The sequence below is a fragment of the Dermacentor andersoni genome, chromosome 4 (genome assembly GCF_023375885.2).
Source record: "Dermacentor andersoni chromosome 4, qqDerAnde1_hic_scaffold, whole genome shotgun sequence".
NCBI classification, from domain to species: Eukaryota; Metazoa; Arthropoda; class Arachnida; order Ixodida; family Ixodidae; genus Dermacentor; species Dermacentor andersoni.
The window spans coordinates 178,242,172-178,259,357 of NC_092817.1; the positions used below are offsets into that span (position 1 = coordinate 178,242,172).

Consider the following 17,186-nt stretch of genomic DNA (forward strand, 5'->3'; position numbering starts at 1 on the left):
AGCCACAAGAGCGGCTTGAAGCCACCTTAACACTCCACAATATGTGGTTAACAGAAATACAGCGAGTGGCACACATGCTACAAACTTGAGAACTAAGGTGTCTCATTATCAGGTAAAGGAAACACGAAATGCCGTACTTTCAGTATTTTAAAATACATGAAATACAGGAAAACACTCATTGGAAGTAATATATATGAAAACTCTATAAACCTACCACCCATATGGTCACAGCAACTATACGTAATCGCGAACTCAACTGGAACACAACAATTACAAGACAATGAGGAATACGAAAGCAATTAGTACAACATACAGGGTGCTTTCTTTTAGCTGCACAAAACTTTTTAAAAATAACCTATTCCAGCCAGCACAATTCTAACCCTTGATTAAAATTAATCGATGAGGCAGCCATTATACCATCGAGAAATGAAAATCTTTAATATAATGCTTGCCGTAATTACGGTAATTACATCGCACCGCATATTTCAATCTAAGGGTTATAGCTGCTGAGTTCGCAGGATGTATTCACTTCGAACAAATTCTATCGACATCACCAGTTCCGAAATAATAATTTTCAATGTGTCCGACCAAATGTAGTGGCCTTCCAGGTACTTTCTTTTCTTTCAAAAAAAAAAAACTGCTTTTTCATGCAACAAAATGTGGTAAGGTGACCTGAGAAGCTGAAGTGAGCAATGGACATTCCGATCAAGGTGGGCGTTCCTACGTCGGTGACGTGGAGAGTTCTTGAAGCGGCAGGTGGGAGAACTTCGTTCAAGCAGCGGCGCAATATTACAATCATAATAATAGATCTTATTTGCATGGCAGTGTAGAAGCACATCAACGGCGAAAAAAACACACGGGTCAGAGCGCTACCAACTGAACGGGTACTGCATTATCTTTAACATGCGCCTAAATCTAAGTACACAGGTTTTCTGGCATTTTGCCCCCATCGAAATGCGGCCACCATGGCCGGGATTGGATCCCGCGACCTCGTGGATCCCTGATCCCGCGACTTCCAGGTATTGACGTATAGCTCTAACCAGACTGGTTAGAGCTATACGAGCGCGTGAGGGACTTTAACCACTGGAACGAACCTCAAAACTTCCTCACGTCGCCTTCTGCCTAACCGGCGAAGCAAAACCTTGGTTTTACAATCGTGAGCTCGATTTCCTCAACTGGAGCACCTTTAAACACCACCTACGCCAGATTTTCGCGAACTTGTCTGTCTGCTCCGATATCGCCAAGAAGCAGCTTGCTGAGCGTGTTCAGCACTCGGGCGAGTCGCACACTTCGTAAATAGAGGACGTCCTCGCCCTCTGCCGGCGCGTGAACAATTCGATGGCAGAGAGTGACCCGTACGCCACCTGCTCAAGGGTATTAGGACTGTGGCATTCAATGTTCTTGTAGTGCTGAACCCCAATATCGTGGCAGACATTATCAGTACCTGTCAGCGTCTCCACGAGCTTAAAATGCTCCTCTTACAGCCTGACACTTCTGATTTCAAGGTGTCCAATGACAGTAAGCTACGCGCTTTGATTCGCTCCATCGTCCGTGAGGAACTGCACGGCCAAACTTCGTGAATCCCTCCTGAGGTCCATATGACGCCTCCTTGTGGCGGCCTACGCCACCTTGTGAGGGTAGATATAGCTGGCTTGACCTGCCCGCAAGTCTCGAGCCCACACCCTATCCCTACGCCAACATACGCTCAGGTTGCCTCTGTAGTGCCACACTCCGAGCAGCCACAACAACAGGCACCTTCACCGCACATTCCCCTGAGTCCTATCACTACAAGATCATCACCTCCTCCGTCTTATAACGCATGGAGCCCACCTCGACCGGTTTGCTACTATTACGGCATTCGTAGCCACATTTCCAGGTTTTGCCGACGCCGTCAACAAGATGAAAGGCGTGCCTATGACGCGTTTGACAGGGATGAGTTTTCTAGCCCTGTACCACAACGTCGGCGTTATTACTACGATTATTATCCACGACGTTCCCCATTTCCGCAGGACTTCAACGCTGCCGGTTCATTGCGTTTCCCGCGTTGTCGCTCTCCATCACCGATGCAGCGCTCCTCTTCCCCTCTTCGACCGGCTACTTCGTCCTCCGATCACCGCTAGGAAAACCAAAAGGTACAGCTCCAGGAGGGAAATCTGCATCCTTTGGACAGCGTGAAACTCCTCCAGAGCGCCCGTCAACTGTACATATGGTGTGTGTCGAAGGTGTCCGAACCGAAGCCTTGATTGTGCCATTGTACCATTGTGCCAATGCAGTTCTGGTTGAGCCCTCCGGTATTTGCACTGCGCATCTTTTCATCGATGGCATGCTTCACCACATTCAGTTTGTTGTGATGTCTTGGTGTACATACGATTTGGGATGGGACTTCCTGTCCTGCGCCTCAGTTTTCATCTCTTGCCGTCAGCGAACTATTAATATGACGGATACTGAATCTTCGTCCGCTCTCGATGCTCACAGCCTACGTTTCGTCACGTCTACCGACTGTTTCGTTCGCGCTGGCCATGAGCATATTCTCACACTGACTTTAGACACAGTTGTTAATGGGGATGTGTTCCTTGCGCCGAGCGGTCGCTGCATTTCTGGTGGGCTTAGCCTTACTTCTAGCCTGGTGCGGTTTCCTTCGCCAGTTGTGCTCTCCCAGGGTACTACTGTGACTTGCTTCACTGACACCGAAACTCTTTCGCTGGTACAGCTTCGCACCGAATCACCACCTCTGTCTACCACAACTGATGATCATACTGCCGCCGCTGCTTTAACGGCGGCGATAAATCCAGATCTGACTGCTGCGCAGAGAGAAGACCTTTTGGCACTCCTGCACAAACACAGTGCCTTATTTGACGTTCACTCCAAGCTTCTCGGGCGCACTTTCATCGCTGTACATCGCGTTGAAACCGAAGGCGATTCGATTGTACGCCGCCACCCGTATCGCGTGTCTTCCGGAGAACGGAAAATCATTGCGGATAACGTTAATGAGACGCTCAAAAGAGACCTAATTTTGCCATCGTCCTATTCCGGTACACAAATCCGGAGACAAAAACGCCATTGCAAATTATCCGCCAATATCGGTATTACCTGTTTTATCAAAAGTCTTTGAGTGGGCAATTAATGATCGCATAACAAAGTTCTTAGAGAAATATAATATCATATCTAGTTCGCAATCCGGATTTCAAAAACACAAGCCAACTGAACAGGCACTACTTCGTGCAAAGGAGAAAATTATTCAAGGTATTGAAAATAAGGATTTTACTTTAGGTCTCTTTCTAGATTTGCGGAAAGCATTTGATTCGGTAAATCAGGATATTCTACTTCTAAAACTGCAGTGTTATGGAATACGTGCCATGTCATTGAAATTAATAACCAGCTATCTTGAGAAACGCTTCCAATTTACAGATGTTAATAATTATTCCTCGAAGTCATTAAATGTAACAAATGGAGTACCCCAAGGATCAGTATTAGGTCCTACCCTGTTTTTGTTATACATTATTGACATAACTCAGATTGACAACACCCTTGATATAGTAATGTTTGCGGACGATATTAACGTACTTTTTACTTCCCGGACGAAACGTGTACTTCAAGAAAAAACTAATCATTATCTACAAAACCTATCCAAATGGCTAAATTATAATTGTCTACAATTAAATGCCTCTAAAATTAAATACATCATTTTTTCTCCTCCAAATAAACGCGTCCGACATGACATGCATATTACGTATAGAACCGAGATTACTGAGCAAACACCTGAGCGAAAATTCCTAGGTCTTTGGTTCCAAGAGTCTTTGGTATGGTCATGTCACGCCGACCATTTGGCAGTCGATATAGCTCGACCAATAGGAAGTATTAGAAAGATTTCTACATTAATACCGCTTCGGCTAAAAAAAACTCTTTATTACACTCTAGTATATTCTAAGATTGCCTACTGCTCGCTAGTATGGGGCACCACCACTCAGCGCAACTACAATAGATTAACGGTACTACAACAGCGCGTGCTACGTATTCTTGAAAATTATGCAGGAGATATCCGTGACTTACGTACCAGGGAGTTATTTCTGAAACACGACATGCTTATGGCCAATCAAATTTATCTGTATAAGTTAGTGCAACATATCCACACCACAAACATATACAAAGACAGTGATATGGTAGTTGAGCATAAGTACGGGTTTAGGCAGCATAGGAGGACGCTTCCGAAGATTAGGACAAATTACGGGAAACAATCGGTAACGTATCAAGCTAGACAGATTCTAAATAAACAGAAAGACATAATAAATTGGGCGGACAGCTGTGGTAAACATAAAAGAATGTACCAAACGTTCCTTGTCAGAACAGCATGTGTATTGTAGACTTTTTTACATTACTTTCTACTATGTCCATGGCATTTCTGGTTTTCTTTTTTTGTTTTGTAAGCACAATGTACTGGTACATAATCGTTCTCTACATATCTGTAACATGATAAAGGGTCTACTAGCTATCTAACACATGAATCCGGTGTGACATTTTCTATATGTATATCTATCTGCGTGGTCTTTGTGCACATGTATGCATCTCATACTTCTTATCTGATGTATTAGAAGTCACTTTCTTTTCCTTCATCGGCTGTACATTCAGTGCAACTGTAATTTTAATATAATGTGCACCTTACTGTATATGTTATTGTACGCGTACATGCTGTATGATCTGAACGGGGGCAGGGCCCAGTCAGGCTATTCCAGCCTCTAGTCTCTGTCTCCGCAGGAAATGCCCTGAAATAATGTGATTTTGATTTTGATGTTTTTTTTCTTGGTCATCTCCTGTTGTGTTGGTTGGCAAGAAAGACGGCTCTGTTCGATTTTGCGTCGATTATCGAGCCCTTAATAAGATCACGCGCAAAGACGTATATCCGATGCCAAGAATTGACAATGCCATTGACTCCCTCCAGGGTGCAGAATATTTCCCTAGTCTAGACCTCTTATCCGCGCACTGGCAAATCCCCATGCACAAAGCGGACAAGGACAAGACAGCCTTTGCAACACTAGACGGAGTTTAGGAGTTCAACGTCATGCCTTTAGGGTTATGTAATGCTCCTGCAACATTTGAACTTATGATCGATACAGTTTTACGTGGCCTTAAGTGAAAGACCTGTCTGTGCTATTTAGTTGACATCGTTATTTTTTCTACTTTTCGTCATCGCCTTCAGCGTTTCAACGAAGTTTTCACGTGCTTTTCCAACTCTGGACACCAACTCAACATGAAGAAATGCCATTTTGCCAGAAAGAACATCAAAGTGTTGGGCCAGGTTATCAGTAAAGATGGCGTTCGACCACATACCGTAAAGGTGGCGGCCGTGCTTTGCTTCCCTCGCCCTGAAAATCAAAAGCAATTGAGCAGTTTCTTGGGCCTGGCATCCTAATTTCGCCGCTTCATCAGTCATTTCGCTGCCGTGGCGTCACCGCTGCACAAGTTGATCACGTCGGGCACTGCTTTTCCTTGGACAAAGGATTGCGAACTTTCTTTCCAAGCGCTCAAGCAAGCATTAACGACTGACCGTGTCCTCCGTCACTTCAATGAGAACGCACCAACTTGTTTGCACACCAACGCTAGTAGCCATGGGATCGACGCTGTCCTACAGCGTGATACCGCCTCACGAGAGAGATTTGTTGCATATAGCAGTCGCGCATTAACTGCTGCCGAAAAGCACTACGCGATCACAGAGCACGAATGTCTCGCAGTAGTTTGGGCGATACAAAAATTTCGACCATATATTTATGGACGCCACTTCACGGTCATAACCGACTACCACGCCTTATACTGGTTGTCGTCAACCAAAAATTTGTCTGGACACCTTGGTCGCTCAGTGGTCCGCTTACAAGAGCACGATTTTAACCCTGTTTACAAGTCTGGGAAAAAGCATCAAGATGCCGACGCTCTCTCTCGCTGCCCCCTGCCACTATTACCTTCGAGTACATCTCTTCATTGCTCGCCACTTGATGAGACGAAGTCTACACTCTCGTTATTATCTCTAGCGGTTACTGTCATGTTATCTTCCAATCGCCTTACTCAGCTCACCTCGTGTCAAAGTTCTGATCCCTACTGTAACAGCATTATCCAACGCCTGTGCGAAACTACTTCTGCACCAAATACCAGGTTACGTCGACAACTGCGACTATTTAAGCTTGACAACGATTTGCTGAACCGCTACATTTTGTACTCCGTTGGACACCGCTAGGTGCCTGTTCTTCCCCGTTTGCTGCGTACAGAAGTCCTTGAAGCCTTTCACGACGACCGATCTGCTGGCCATTTGGGTTTCCAGAAAACATACGACCGCGTTCGGAGCCGTTTCTTTTGGCCAGGCATGCCTACCTTTGTGCCCAAGTACGTCGCTTCTTATGTCCAATGTCAACGGCGGAATCGACCGACTTCGCCTCCTGCTGGGCTTTTACAGCCCATCCCATGTCCCGAGACACCCTTGCCATGGTTGGGATAGACCTAGTCGGCCCTCTGGCCATAACGCCGGCAGGTCATATATGAATCGTGACAGCTGTTGACGAGCTCACACGTTACTCAGAGACCGCTCCTCTACGCTCTGGTTCGGCCTCAGACGTTGCCACCTTCTTTCTGGATGCCATTGTGCTGCATCATGGTGCACCTCGTGTGCTGTGAAGTAACCGTGGCAAGACTTTCCTGTCAACAATGATCAAAGAAGTACTCGGAGCTTGTACAACAGTTCATAAGATGAAATCCGCATATTACCCTCAAACAAATGGTTTAACTGAGCGATTTCATCGCACACGAAAAGATATGATATCAATCTACGTCGGGCCAAGCCACGACAACAGTAACAAACGTTTACCTTTTGTGACGTTTGCTCACAACACCGCCATCCAACGAACTACGGGGTACTCACCTTTCTACCTAGTTTACGGCCGTTCCCTGACATTCACCATCGACGCCGCCTTCTTCAATGCCCCAACTAACCCCTCGGTCAGTGTACCCGAACAGTTCGTCTCAACGCTTCAGGAATGCCGCCAACGTGCTCGCTTCATCACAAAAGCCAGTCAGCTGTATCGCAAGCAACGTTACGACATCTCTCGTCGCGACGTCTTCTTTAGTCCTGGAGAGGAAGTGCTGCTTTGGACGCCCATTCATACACCCGGTTTGTGTGAGAAATTTGAATCGCGCTTCCTTGGGCCCTACATTATTAATGAACAAACATGCCCCGTGAACTATCGCGCTACTCCCGTAGACGCTCCTTCGGACCATCGTTATTGTAGTTGGGAGATTGTTCACGTTTCGTGCCTCAAACGATTCTTTCGGCGTTACCCTCCTGGCTAAGTCGCGGTCTGGCTAGCCGCTTGCGCGCGCGGGGAATTAGTGTGAGCATTATTCATGCGCTTCATATTCTCACCTGTACATACCAATCATCACTGTTTTGGGGCCTGGTGGTGAGGATCTCACTCGGGATAATAAAGAACAGGCTGGCTGCCTAAGCCTTGTCTCACAATATATATATATATATATATATATATATATATATGTATATATATATATATATATATATATATATATATATATATATATATATATATATATATATATATATATATATATATATATATCACCACATGAATGGAAGGGAAGAGGAAGATACAAACGAATCTATCTAGCAAATTCAACTGACACAGGCGGATAACGTGAAAAGAACATTTCTTTATCCGATAAAGAGAAAAATGGGCAACTTCCACAATTCCTGTTTCTAATCTCTGCAGCTTTTACTATTTCTCATGGGAGCTGGTCAGGGTTTCGCGCCTTCGAACGCGTGCGATAAAACAGAGGCTTGCATCCACAGCGTGCGCAATGCGCGGATAAGATGGCCGGATAAGGCTAGGTTTAGAGCGTTGAAAAACTAATGTGTATCATGCTACGGAAGTCAACGCATGTTAAAATATCTTCTGCAGTAGGCCTCTCGGCCGTTTCTTTTTTTTTTTTTACTGGCTAGGCGAAGGTTAAGGTCAATCAGAAAGTTGCAAAGTGCCAATAGAGCCGACAAAATGAACTCCGAGATTTTGATGTTCATCGCAAACTAACACTTCGAAATTTTGAAGGACGCTCAATGCTCGCCTGTTAGAGTGGAGCGCGATAGCATTAAAACATCTCTGACTGCGGCTCATGCTGCCCGTCAGCTGTAGCTTAAGTGACCATATATTTTCTTTGAAACGCTGGTGGTAAACCACCAGGAGAGTTTTCGGCAAGGTATATGTAAACTGGTAGCGAAGCTTCTATAGAAGTCCACTTGTCAAGAAACTGGCAGCTAGTTGCAACCACCGCCATCTGTCTATGATGGAGAACAACGAAGAGCAAGCAAAAATTAAAGAAAGCGACGTCACTATTGGAAATGGCAATGCTGTGTAGATCTCATGCTGCTTGGAGCGAATGTTTGAATTTTTATAACGTCCGGCATTTGGACCGCTACGCCAGGAATTCGTTTTCTTGTGACTCCGAGGCTCCGAGGCGCCTCAGCTGAAGCGCTAGCGTGTCATTAAACTACAGGAGTGACATATGTCTTAATGTGAACATAATAAGGGTGGTATTGATGGCGATTGCTTCAGTAGGTTCCAGAAGGAGATAAAAAATAGGATGGAAACAAATGACAGTGGCACAAAGGTTTCAAAAGCAACTTTGCTTTTATTAGTCTAGAATAAGGCGGCCCATATAACTGACCAAACAAAACATGTTTTAAAGGATGAAATAGTACTACGGTCAGCACACAGTTGTAATGTATAGCAACATATGCGAAAGCTTGTCACCGAATCATCCGCAATTCCGTGTGACAACATGTATGCTTATCCAGCAGTTATCAGAGAAAACAGCATTGTCCCAATTAAAATTTAAAAAATATTAGACTTACTAATTTTGCTTTCCGTCGGACCGTCAGAGCCTGTGTTATGCATAGCAAACCAACATAGCGCGACGTTTCTTCACGGAGCGCTCCGCATATATTGTCACGACGAGACACCGCGCGTCGGATGCCGAAGCGGGAACTCGCACGTTAACAAAAAAACTGAACTCACACATTGCGGCAATGACTGCTGTCCGCTAGGTCAGGCAAAATCTCAAGTGAAGCGCAAGCCCCACTTTGAACAGAAACGCATGCTACTAAAGAAACACGAAGGAGTCCGCCGCGTCAAAGGAAGCAACGCCATTGCGCACGGCATAAAAGCCCGCTCGTTTGCACAGTGAGGTCTTGCTAGGTCTTGCGCCATAATCACTGGTTGATAGCTGACATCAAAAAAGGTAACATTTGTAGTTTTCGCACAGCAAAAATATTTGAGGCGGAGTGTGTACTCATTGGACACATTCTGGTTTAAAATTTTGAAATTTTTTTTTTCACATATGTTTTCTAGATTTAGTGTTTTTCCCCCACCCCTAACCTGGTCGTGAGTCAATCGCGTACCGCTAAATGATATCTCTGGCGATAGTATTACGCACGCTTTTCGTTTCAAGCTTCGCGACCTATTTAGATGGACCTTGCTTTCTGGTTTTCTTTTCTTGTTTGATGGTGCTGCAAGCAATGAAGTTGGCCGCTGGAAAATAAGTTTGTGTTTGAGTTTCCATGTAAGAGAATTATGTTTTTTCGTACATTCATATTACAATCCAACGCTAGAATGTCTGTAGATTGTGTGTAAGTCGTATTTTGCTATTTTGTGGCGCATGTTACCATAAGAAATTAGTTCAATCAGTAATGTCCTGGGCCACGCAGAGGGCCTGCGTGTTTGGGGATCGGTCGTTCTGCATGGTTTTCATGACCACGGTCGCTCACTGTGACACCGGATTTCCTGCGAGACGGGCCTTTAAGAGGAAGCTTTAGCTCGGGTGCTCCTATCTAAAGACACGTAAAAGTAAACTTCGTCTTCTCGGCAACTACTGCACCAAACATGACGAGGTTTGCTGCATTTAAAAAAAAATAATGATAATGTAGTGACTGTGTTAAATTTTTTTTTATTTAGGTCGTCAAGTTTTTACTAAAAGCTGGCAAAAATCAAAAATTTTCAGAAAACGAAACTAGCAAGTCTTCAACCCCATAACACAGCAATAAAAATGATATCACAATTATGCGAATTACATGTCATAGTAGATCTAAAGCGGGCGAAATTGATATGTTACACGCGAATCTAAAAAAAAAGTTCATTCATTCATTCAAATAACTTTATTCAGTGCCCTGCGATTTGGTGGGGTAGGCCTGGACCCCGCCTAGGTTTCAGCCAAGGGTTGTTGGCCCTTGGCATAAAAAAAAGTTGATGATATGGAAATACAGCTTTTGCGGCACCCTAGTGCACAACGCAAAGAATTCACGTACGCTATAAATTCCCACATCAAAGTTGTCGGCTTTGAATGTTCTAATCAATTCCGTTTACAGAACCGCGATATCTGTTTTTGATGCAGGGCTGTTAATTTGTAAACTTCGTGCTTCTATTTTGTTTCGAACTATCGACGTTGTAAAAATTCTTTCAACAAAATTCAGGCAAAATCGAAATTTCGCTTCCAACAGTCACTAGAACAAAGCTTTCTCTCTCAAATGCGACAAATTTCATTGACAATTGTCCACAGGTTACCCAAGAAACGCGTTTTTGCGAGTGGGACCAGAGCTAAAGCTTCCTGTTAACGCTATCGCGTGAGCTGTGGAGAACTTTGACACGCGGGAAAAGAGTGGCAGCTGCGATTCTTCAATTTTGCGCCGAGCAATTGGTGTCACGTCTGCTGAAGTCGATGGCCGCTGCAGCTTGCAGTCCTCCGGTCAGGGAGTCACGCCTTCCTTCAAAAAGCAGGCGAACAATGTTGCAATGGGGCCGCTCTTTGCTTTCTGAAAGAGTTCGCACTCCTTCAAGTTATCGGCGACTGTCTCACAAAGCTTACACATTAGAAAGCTGAAAGCATTGTACGCCGTGACCTCCTTCGACAAGCACTAGTCCCTGTCAGCCTTGCGGCACAGAGAAAAGCATGCCTGGATGTAAGCGAGGTCACGATTCCATGGACGTTCGCGCGCGCGTCGCGAGATCTAGAATAGCGGCCTCTTTCCAGCCTCTTTCCTCTCTTCTTGTATGTTTCTTGTGTGCGTAATCTTTTGGCTACTTTCTTGTTAACAATTAGCGGCGGTCTTCCGTCAAAATAACGAAGAACCGAAGAAGTCCTTCCGCCTCTGCTGACAGCTTTTCCTGTCAACACGCTCATTTTCGTGTTTGTCAAACCAAAACCTCGCTGTGCCTCGCAAGTTGAACATCAGGTTGGCCAACATGACAGTTGCATCGTATATGTTTTTATTACGCACACGTTCATGCATGGCCATCCAATCTGCCACTTAGACGTTACGTGTACCACAGAACGTTCGTGGGTCTTTCGTGGGCCAGAACAACGGCTGGGGTTGTTGGCGATGGCGCAGGTCCTGCCTCCTCCATCATAATATTATAATACCAAGGGGACGACCACTACGAACTTCCATGTGGTAGCGCTCGCGGGGCTACCACGCTCCTCCACCAAAACGCTACAGGGTTGAATTAGTGAATGACAGCTGTACTTACAAGTAATTTACAAGTGAAAACTACGGCAACGATGCATACGCAATACGGTTGCCCAAACCAGCCGCACGTTCTTCTCGCCACTTTGTCTTCTCTGTAGCGGGTCTCATACACTATGCCCCGCTGCTCGCGAAGAATATTGTTCCGTAAAATGACACGAGGTGTGACTATTTCCAATGTATCAACACCGAGGTACACAGCAGCAGCCAAGATGTTGGACAACCTGCACACCAGACACACCCGTTTTCTGCGTCGTCTGCTCCAGGTGCAATGTCCTTCTCGGAATAAGTTGGCTTACTAACATTATTCTCTGCATTGCGTAGGAGTTTTTTTCTCTATTTGTCCCGTGGTTTTATTACACTGTAAACATGTATGACAATTAATTGTTGCGTATCGGCTGGCGTTCGGATGCAGTTTTCTTCTGTATTCCGTTGTTGGCGTTCACTAAATGTCGCAAATTTTGATAATCAATACCTTTCAAACACATCAGGTATTTACTATCATCTTCGTGTTGAACCTAGCTTCGCAGATCATTCAAAGTAATTTTGTGTGTTCTTACCAGAACTGTTCATTTCCGCGCGCATGCGATAACATCGTGACCTGACACCTACACCGAATTTGAATAATGTTAATTGTTGCTGTATGCCTTATCTTTCAAAACAATTACATTACACGGGCGTGGTTTTCACACATGGCATGCCTGGATACAGTTAAGCCATTCGCAAGTTATGCTTTGCCCTTCATTATCAGGAGCATACTTTCACTATCGCATTCTGCTCATCGTGGCCTGCCTTATGACACAAAGGTTAGGTTTTGCGCATACATATATAAAATATGTCGAATTCACTTTATTTTCACATATTCCAAAGCAAAAAAATTGTTTTTCATTCCCAGGTTGTGGATGTGCACACGCGGCAAAAGCTGGGTCCCCACCAGACCGGCGAGATCTGTTACCGCTCACCGACTGTGGTGAGGGGCTATCACAAGCGACCAAAGCAAAGCGCCGAACTCTTCGACGAAGAGGGCTGGTGTATCTCGGGTAGGCACACCGTTACCAATAGCGGCGCGCTTTTGAGCCCTTGTAAAGTTTTGTTAAATGCTTGATGGCACAAACAATGTGCCCCTGCTAACACTAGCCCAGAACAGAAATATGCCACAGCACTGTGGAAGGACGGCCAAATATTTCTTCTCAGCTATTGCATCGAGCAAGTTACACTATTTTGATGCGAAAGCATAATATGCCGCAGTATGCGGGCATCCGTCGTCGTCGCCACCTAGGGGGGGTACCAAAAGTGGCTGACGGCGCAAAGAGTAAAAACTTGCCAGTTTTTGCTTCGCACTGATTGCGATAGCAAATTTGTAGATAGCTGTACGAAATCAGGATGGTAGCTTTATCGGCCGTATAAACTTGTGAACATTCGATTACTAACTAAATTAACAGTGATAAAATGTGCAAGCGTGACTCAACGAGGACGTAGACAGGAACAGGCACATAAAAAACAGCGCTGTCTTTGTGTGTCTGCTTCTTTGTACGTCCTTGTTCAGTCGCACTTACACATTCTATCATGGATTCAAACCAACTAGCCCGTCAACGTGTTTTAACTAAATGAACCATCACGGTGTTACGTGCGCACAGGTAAACATAAACGCACATTGCTCAATGACAGAGGAAACTGTCTCTAAAAACGCTGGAGTTAGAAATCGCGGCAGCAGCCTCGATCCAATTGACCTCCGTGCATCTGTGGCTTCAATGCGTGCGAGACGTCGAAAGCACAGCGCATACGAAGGCACCAGAACCACGCGCAATCTGCAAACATTGCAGATCGCTTTGAAGACGAGGTCCACGCGGGCGCGCACTTTGGCCGCGTCTCAGGCCGCTTTCAAGACACAGGAGTGCCGGCAACGCGTCCTTACGGTGTCCGCCAAAGCCGTGTACCACGGCGTTCGCGATTCGCGTGGCCAACGTCGTAGTAAACGCCGCGGTTTTCTCCACTCCTTGAGGAGCGTCAGGCGAGGAGGAGATCGAGGCACCGTATCAGGCGCCGCAGAATAACGCCCCCCCTCTCTCGCCTCGCCCCCTGCCTTGCGCGGTAAGGGCGAGCATCCGAGCCGCGTTCCTGGCTCACGCACGCAAGATTGAACCGCGTTCGCCGGCTCACCCTCCCACGCTTTCACTCATACTTAACTTCACGGCGACGCCAACAGCGTCGTAATTGCCGAAAGTGTCTCTGCCGATTTTTTTATTTTGCCTAATTCCATATTTTTTCAAGCCTAGGACACAACGAGGTCAACTAGCTTTTTTCTGCACATTGATAAAACATTCCTATACAAATAACGTCATGTTCGTCAAATCATGCCTTATTATCTTAATATTTCTTATTTTTTCAACTAAGATGCACATAATTCAAACATAACTTCAGCATTACATAATTCTTAATACGAATATTTTGTCAGTTTCTAGTGGATAAATCAGCACTTTAAGTTACCAAATACAAGCGAATCAAAAATGATACTTTTGCCAATGTGGTAGCGCACTACTCCTAATTAACAACAATGCAACATTAACAATAAATAAATTAAAATAACATTAACAAAGCAATTGTGATGATACGTGTAGCTACACTTCAATATTAATTATTAGCATCTTTAATTATGTGAAAACGTTATCTTCAAAATTTTGCAACGTGCAAGAGACAAGGTTAATGACTACTGCGCTTCATGATTTTTTCGGTTGTTTCTATCGCTGAAAAGATGCCTAGTAATGATTCGGGGAAAAAGACAACAAACTTAGGATTAGGAAGATTGTAACAAAAGGTGGTAATTAACCCATGTATCCATAACAGAGTGCGAAAGCTTTTCCGGAAAAAGCACAGAGGCAATCCACTCTGTGAAGGTGGATGAGCAGCGGAGAAGTAGATGTGTTGGTAATCAATATGTTGACTGAAAATGAGATACATTCCACGAAGAATCTTTTTTTTTCTAATTTTTTTGTTTTATTAAGTAACATTCGCAATCTTTTATTTTTTTTACTTTTTTTTGCTTCTTTTATTTAATGGTCTGTCACCATAGTGGCTACCGCTCTATGATCGCTATGACATGCGGCCAGTGGCTCTGCGGTGACGCTGGAAAAGTTGTTGGTGAATGTGAGCTCTGTGTACGCGACCAACGACGCGTCGTGGAGACCCTGATGTTTGTGTGACATTGACTGCCGAACCTTCCCACGAGAAATGCCGGGAACCACTTTCCGTCTGGCCGAGACATGTATATGTTAAATCACCCACTATAATGGTGGGAGTGCTGTTAGTAGGGGTGATGAAACCAAAGGTGCCTACGCTTGTCGCCTGCGGCATGATCTTCGTCCGTATTACGTGTCACACGCCGTCGCCTCGCCCATTTCCGCTTCTGATCACGGCGGTGTTCTTGAAATTGTGGTGTTTTAAGCGCCAAAATCAGGACACGATTATTAAGCACGCTGTAATGGGAGACACGAGAAATTTGGACCTACTGGGGTTCTTTAAGGTGCACATAAATGTAAATACACGGGTATTTTCGCATTTCGCCCCATCGAAATGCGCCCGCCGTGTCCGGGATTCGATCTCGACAACTCATGCTTAGCAGACGGTGTTCTTCGTAGGCACACTGTTCTGCCGCAAGCCCACCGCACGCGGCCTACCCATTGCACGGGTGCAAAAAAACTGAGATAGGGTTACGTGGTCTGGCTATTTTTATTACGATAACTTTTATCACATTACGTTTTGACGTTTCTCGCGATTAAACGTAGTTGGGGACATAGCCGGCAATACGTTTTTGCTTGATGTGTTAGCTCTTTAAATCTTCGGTGGTTGCAATCGCTTTTGCCCATGCACAGAAACCCTCAGAAGCTAGCGTATATCAGCTCAGCTGCAAAAAAAAGAAATGCAAACGCGGTATACCCGTCAACTTCTCCGTACAGAAAAATTGATAAACTTATCTAAAAAGCCAATGGTACAAAATACATACGGGAAGTTAAAGAAATGCGCTGTTGAACATGCGCCGAGGTCTGATGAGTATGACGTTTAAGAGGTGAAGCTCAGTATATCGGAGAAACATCAAGATGCCTAAACACCAGACCCGGGGAACGTATAAACAGTCGTGCGCAAGTAACCCATCCCGGAAGCTTAGCTACAAACTATATTCTATGTGCATCGAACTATATTGTATTGCGATTATTTCGCTAATCTGCTTTTTAACGATACCTTCAGAGCACATATTCGAGGGAAGGCACTGAAGCCAGTGATTTCACTAGGCACATTCACTTAGAACTAATTTTGTACGTATCAGCAGTTTTGACATATCCGCAGCTAAAATTGCGGTAAAAATGCAGTGTTCTTCCGCATACTTGAATAAAACGGCTGTTTTATGCATTGAAACTCCGAAGTTACTGGAACAGCAACGCGTTTCCTTGCAAAGTTTGGGAACGATTATTTCGAAACTGGTGTCACTCTCAGAATACTTTCCATGTGGATGTCAATTTTCATGTAAACAGCTACAACTCATAAATGGTAATATATACGAATAAGTTAATAAGTAAACAGCGAATTAGCGAAACTTTGTTAAACATATATTCACTTTGATTTCTCAGGCAACTAATGTCCGCTTCTGAGCTGTATCTAACGAAGCGGATTTGTTCTACGTGCCAACGGTGATGTCTGCAAATTGATTTACCAGAAAAAATAACCCCCGCGTACCTGACTTACATCCGCCTATTCTTGCGAATGAAACATGCAAACATTATTGTGGGGCTAAACATTATGCAGCTTTATATTACATTGTTACATATTCTCCCACTTTTTCGTGAAACGGGAACCTTTGATTGCGTCTGCTACAATTATTCATTGGTATGTCACCTAAAACGAGTAAAGGGTACAGGAAAGGTCCATATGATGAAGCTGAAGCTTTGTTTCTATGGAGTGATAGTAACGTCCAGTGTTGAAGCCAGTGAATCACCTCAACTGAAGCTTTGTTTCTATGGAGTGATAGTAACGTCCATTGTTGAAGCCAGTGAATCACCTAGAGCTTATTTTTAAGTTTTTCACTTGCCCTGTCGCGATCTTGCTCCCCGCTATCGGAAGCAAGGCTCTTGTACGCTACAACACAACCCTCATCGTGTACGACCACTTAAAGCAAGTCTTCAGTGTCTCTGCTTATGTCTCCAGAAAAACACTCGGGAAGAGTATCGAAGCGCATTTCGAAAATCAATGCGTAGTGAGGACGATAGCGTGTGAATGGCTGAAGGGGACGCAATCAAACAGCCAGGGCGGCTAGTTTTATTCACGGTATTTCTGCGATGTTAGTAAAATAGGGAGGGCAATAGCGTTGAGGCAAGAGAGAGAGATAGAAGGAACATTTTCATTGGGTGAATGCAGCTTTGGAGAGACGTCCTCATTCCAGAATGCCTTGAGCTCGGGCCGCGTCCTGGGCCCTCGCAATCAGCCGTTGCTGTTCCTCGAGGTCTGAGCGGGCCAAGGCTCTCTCCCAAGGCTCGTTAGTGGGGTAAGGGTTCGGAGGATTTATTGGTGCCACTCTGCAACCCCCTACTAAGTGCCTGAGGGACCCGGGCTCTGCGCAGAAGCGGCATTA

At 44.9% G+C, this 17,186-nt stretch overlaps 1 protein-coding gene across 1 annotated transcript in view; it reads left to right on the plus strand.

Annotated features, from left to right (window-relative positions):
• LOC140212829 (uncharacterized) overlaps positions 1-17,186 on the plus strand; it is a 59,060-nt gene that overhangs the window by 29,080 nt on the left and 12,794 nt on the right. The window contains exon 6 of the mRNA XM_072287673.1: positions 12,462-12,606. Within this exon, the coding sequence (XP_072143774.1) occupies positions 12,462-12,606 (145 nt within the window). The remainder of the gene's footprint in view (positions 1-12,461; positions 12,607-17,186) is intronic.